Source organism: Nestor notabilis, unplaced genomic scaffold (genome assembly GCF_000696875.1).
Source record: "Nestor notabilis isolate BGI_N333 unplaced genomic scaffold, ASM69687v1 scaffold33977, whole genome shotgun sequence".
In the NCBI taxonomy this organism is placed as follows: Eukaryota; Metazoa; Chordata; class Aves; order Psittaciformes; family Psittacidae; genus Nestor; species Nestor notabilis.
This window is the reverse complement of record NW_009936663.1, coordinates 1-5,186: the sequence shown is the minus strand read 5'-3', so window position 1 is coordinate 5,186 and position 5,186 is coordinate 1. Positions and strand designations below refer to the sequence as shown.

Here is a 5,186-nt window from a genome sequence, read left to right as displayed (position 1 = left end):
CTTGGTTGGGGGGGCTGTGAAAGAGTCTCCTCAGCCGTGTCCGTGACTTCATACAGCTGTTGTGTTCTCCTTGTAGTAGATTTGGAAGGGCAAAGAACGTTGGTGAGCCTTTACACTGCTGCCTGCTGGGACTGGTCTATGGCTCCTCTTAATTTTGCTGTTTCTTTCCCAGGAACTCCCTGCAGCAAATTCTGCTCCTGTGTACAGGCATTACAGTCATGGTGCTACTCTCGCTCACAACTGAGTGACCTCTGCGCAGACCTCATGATGCCTCCCAGAGCCACCACAGTGACTCTGAGCTGTTACAAAGCAATAAGGAACACTAATGTTACTTCCTCTGTGTGTGCGTGCAGATCTGGCTGCTAGTATGAGAAGCAGGTGAGAAAGAGTTCTGGGTGTGCAGGACTTCATTCTCTGGCTCTCCTATCCCTGTTCTGCTAAAATCCACACATCAGGGCTTCCTTTTATTTTCTCCTTTTTATTATTTTTATGGAGCAAAAGATAAAGTGAGCAGAAATGAACTGAAAACTGCTCCACAGCGAATGGACTATGTTTCATTTGGTTCATTCAGATGGAACCGCATCTCCCAAGCTCTTGTATGAAAACAACAGAGGTGATTCCTGTAGCTGATGAAGAAGGACATTTCCTGCCACTTTGAGGGCTGGAGGCAGAACAGAGATGGCAAAGCAACAATAAACCAACAGCTTTAACCAGAACTCCCTACCCATGAGGAGTTCACGGTGCTACGAGATAGAGGGGAAAGAACCCTTTCTAACTTGATCTCCAGCTTTTAATTGACATCACTTGTTCCTAAAGGTAGTATCAGCCTCAGCAGTCCACATCCTTGGTCTATTTTGTATTTGTTTATGTTAAAATTGAGCCAAAAGCTTGAGGTGCTTTAGGATAGGTCACTACAATTAAATGGCTCAGCTTGGTGATTACTTGCCTCAGCCCTAACCAGTCCAATATCAGCACAGCCTGTGTATCTGAAAAATGGTCAGTAAATGTTTCTTCTGTTGCCACGCTGCCAGCTCCCCTACATCTGGAAGGAAGCTGTTGTGACTGAGCCCCCTCTTCTCACAACCATTAGCTGAATGTGTCTGAGCCTGTTTTCACCCACCATCTACCCCACACCATGTTTCAAAGCTCTCTTTTGGTGTGGCATGTTAGCCCTGCCTGGCATGCCACGTGGCAGAGGTCTGGGCATTTGGGGCAATAGTCAAACACTACAGCCCGCTCAGCAGCCAATAGCTTTTCCTTTGTTCAGTGTAGCCTATTTAAGAGCATGCTATCACCAAAAATGTAGATGGTAGCCTATTTCCAGGCTTCTTACCTCACAGTGGAGTTAGTCTGTCTGGGATGAATGGGTAAGAAATAATACAGCTCTTAAAGGAAAGGGCACGGCAGCGAAGAATGCTGGAGGGTGAAATGGGAAGGGTGAAACTGCTGGTGGAAAGATTTGAAAAATGGGGCTGGAAGAGCTTTGTGCTAAAAATGGGTTTAGAAAAGCTTTGTGCTAAGTAGGAGAGAGAGGGTTACAGTAAGTGTGCTTTAAGAAGAGTTTTCTATTGTAGACACTTGGGATAAATTTTTGGGCAATATGAGACCAATAAAAATAAATGACATTTCTAGTGCTTTCCTGCATTCCAGCTCACAGGGTTGAGCAGGCCATCATTCCACAGGGCTGGTTTGTTGCCACAGAGATGTGCACAATTAGTAGATCATCCCTTCTGCAGAGCTTATCTTTGCTTAAGTCTATTTAAAAACAGGTCTAATTGAACTAGCAGAGTCATTGCACACAAAACAGGTGCCAAAATGTGAATTGCACCGACTCAGCTCTGTCCTTAAACAGCTTCTGTAAATCGGCACAGCCCTCCAGTCTGCACAGGGCCTTATCAAGAGGGATCATGCCTTGAGAGGGTGATTTGGGTCAGAGCAACAAGGCAGGTATGCTGCCCACAGCAGAGCCATTTACTTCCTGAGGAGATTCCTGAACTGTTGACACGGTTCTTTTTTTATGACAGCCCCTGTCCTAGTTTTCAGGGAGCGCAGGAGAGCTCCTGCTCGCAGCGCTCTCTGCCCAGGAACTGCTGCCTGTAGTGTTTTCACCTTTCCTTACCCCGAGCTTACACCAGTAACTTGTTTCACTGCAATGATGAGGGAGGATTAGTGTAATGTTATTATTCCTCTTTAAAAGTTGCCTGCCTTTGCCAACTTCTCCTTCCAGCCTGAAGGTAGCATCCGCTTCCTGCTTTCCTGGAAGGATTAATCTTGATTAGCCCACGGGGACTGGGGGAATATGCTAACCCCATAGTTCTAGCTTTGGGGGTGTCCCTTCAGCTCAGCTCAATGGACCTTGTAGTAGGGCTCTGGAGGAAGGAGGTTTGCACAGAAAGACGTGCCTGCTGTTTCCCGAGATGAGGCTGGCATTTAAGTTGAGGCATTGCCAGGTGAGTGCCCATGAGTTGGTGTTACTGCATCAGCACTGAGCCTTGCCAGGACTGAAAACCACAGTCAGTGCTCAGCGTTCAGGAATGTGAAGTGGATGACACTGAAGAAAGAATTTCTGAGTTGTTTTTCTTGGCTGCTGCGACAGACCTGGACAGTCTGCGGTTCTTGGGAAGATTCCTGGGTAGCACAGGGCTTGTGGGAGGGAGGGGCTCCTTAGGTTTCCACTACATCAGCCCTGGGGCTGGGGATGAAGAGCCTTGGGAGGAAATGGAGCATCACTCCACCACATTTGTCACTTTTGGAAATGCAGAGAGAATTGTATTTTCTAGCTCTATTTTTTCAGCTGCTCTTATGCATTTTCTCCCCTTCATCTGTATTGGTCTGCTCTGCATGGAGACAATAGAGATGAAATAAATGGTTTTCCATGTGGGTTTGTGGTTTTCTGTTTCCTTTTTTCTTTTGTTTAAGCTTCTACTTTTCTTTGAATTACAAATTCAATTCAAATTTCATCTGAATTAGAGTATCTCTGGGTTAGTCTAGAGAAGTCTGGGCTCTGCCTTGCCCTCCTTTCTATTCCTCAGACTTTCACAACTGAAAGAAAAAGTTCTAATCCAGTTTCCTGTTCCTGCTGCTGTGGCACCGAGAGCCAGGAGTAGTGTGGTCTCATTCTAATTCTTGGCCGCTAGTCTGGGTTCCCTGAAAAGCAGCACCAAGTGAGTTGCTCCTCTTTGAGGGGAGAGGTTGCATGGTGATTGTCTGGAGTTTTGCAACCATACTTTGTTATGATCAGTTATTTTCTTAATCTAAACTACTCTATCTGGTATCATAGAATCACAGAATGGTTTGGGTTGGAAAGGACCTTAAGATCATCTAGTTCCAGCCCCCTGCCACGGGCAGTTAACACTAAGCTGGTTACCTGCCGTGTGGGATAAAGGCACGTTCATCAAATGTTCTGTGTAGCCCAGGAAGAACTGAAAGGATTTTCTTTACCCTTCAAAAATGGATTCAAAGCATGTCTTATCCCACCCTTCATTTGGAAGATTTTCAGCCTATAAATACTGAATGATACTACATGGCTCTTGGTTCTTACCAGAAGTCAAGAAGAAGGAAACCCAAGATCTGGAAGATGAAGGCAGGTAGGTGATCAAGGGCACGATTTCACCATCTGGGGATTTTGCCAGCCATCTACATTTTGGAATCTTTGTCCCTGGCTTTGCCATGCTCTACTCTTTGGCTGTGCTGGTACCTCTGCTTGTAGGGGTGTGCTGTGAGCCTCCCTCCCCCATCCCTTTTTCCTTCTCAAAAGCAATCAGAATTAGCATGGATTAATCAGCTGCCTGGTTTACAGGCTCTACAAAGAGTGGCTCTGACACAACTGCAGTAGCACAGAGGGGAGAACAAGTGGAAGGAGTCTCGTACATGAGAACGTTGTAGGGTGATTATCTTGCTGAAGCCTCTGTCTTCCGAAACTATAGCCTGAGGAACTAGTAGGGTGTAACAATAGGATTGCAGATTTAGGAAGCATGAACATTGGGATTTTTCCAGGATTGAGCTGTTATAATGGAAGGATTTGTCCATGTTATCTAGAAGAGTGATTGTATGTGATTATTTTTTTCCATTCTTGATGTAGAAGACAATTTAGCTGGTATGTGTAAGAAAATCCTTTTGACAGCAGCTCTTTTCAGTTTGTCTGCCTTGAAGGCACTAATGTGCAGCTGCATGGATGGTAATCTCATCTGTCCAGTGCAAACTGCTAAAGAGGATCATGCTGAAATGTGGTTAAAACAAGCTTTATCTGTGGTTCCTGCACATTTCCACCAGGCTTAGTGCTCTGGGGAGAGTAGAAGTACTCTGCTCTGGACAGGGTCCCTGAAGAAGGGCTGGGGAGAGGGCATTTAGGTTGTACTTGGTGTGGCTGAGAGACCAAGAAGTGACAAGGTGTGTGTGTAGATTCTTAATCTACGATTGAACAGTTGCTCTTTTCCTGGGAAACAATTTAAAGTACTTTTAACAGATAAAACTAAGGAGGGGAACTTTACAAGGGCGTGTAGTGACAGGACAAAGGGGGGATGGATTTAAGCTGGCCTAAGGGATGGTTAGATATTAGGAAAGAATTCTTTACTATGAGGGTGCTGAGGCACAGGGTGCCCAGAGAAGCTGTGGCTGCCCCATCCCTGGCAGTGTTCAAGGCCAGGTTGGACACAGGGGCTTGGAGCAACCTGCTCTAGTGGAAGATGTCCCTGCCCTTGGCAGGGGTTGGAACTGGATGAGCTTTAAGCTCCCTTCCAACCCAAACCATTCTATGAATCATAGAAATCAGAAATAGAATCATAGAAATCATGGTTCCATGATTTTAAAACTGCACATTGAATTTGTAATTTAGACTTAACTGCACGACTGGATCATTTTATCCAGAGGCCAGAAGTGAACAGACACTGACCTAACAACTGCCTTTGGGGACTGATAGTGCTGCAGCTGGAGGAACAAGCCCCATAGAACAAGCAGGATCAAAAAGGATTTTGTGTCCTTGGAAATGCTGCGTTTATCTAATGACTGCACAAACCCGACTGACATTTTTCAGCTCTTCGGGCCTTATTTTCCAATAACCGATAAGGAAGGGTCGAGGGGAAATCAGGATCCCAATGCCAACCAATGCCGCTGTCGGTGCGCTCGTTTCACCCACGGCTCGGCCCCGTGCTGCCTGTCAGGGCCGAGCACGGGGTAAGAGGGGGCCG

The 5,186-nt window shown here is 46.1% G+C and overlaps 1 protein-coding gene across 1 annotated transcript in view; it reads left to right on the top strand.

Moving 5' to 3' along the window:
- Positions 1–581, top strand: part of SLC39A13 (solute carrier family 39 (zinc transporter), member 13) — an 11,966-nt gene extending 11,385 nt beyond the window's left edge. Inside the window, exon 9 of the mRNA XM_010018435.1 lies at positions 173–581. Coding sequence (XP_010016737.1) covers positions 173–248 — 76 coding nt within the window. The 3' untranslated portion in view covers positions 249–581. The remainder of the gene's footprint in view (positions 1–172) is intronic.
- The last annotated feature ends 4,605 nt before the right edge of the window (positions 582–5,186 follow it).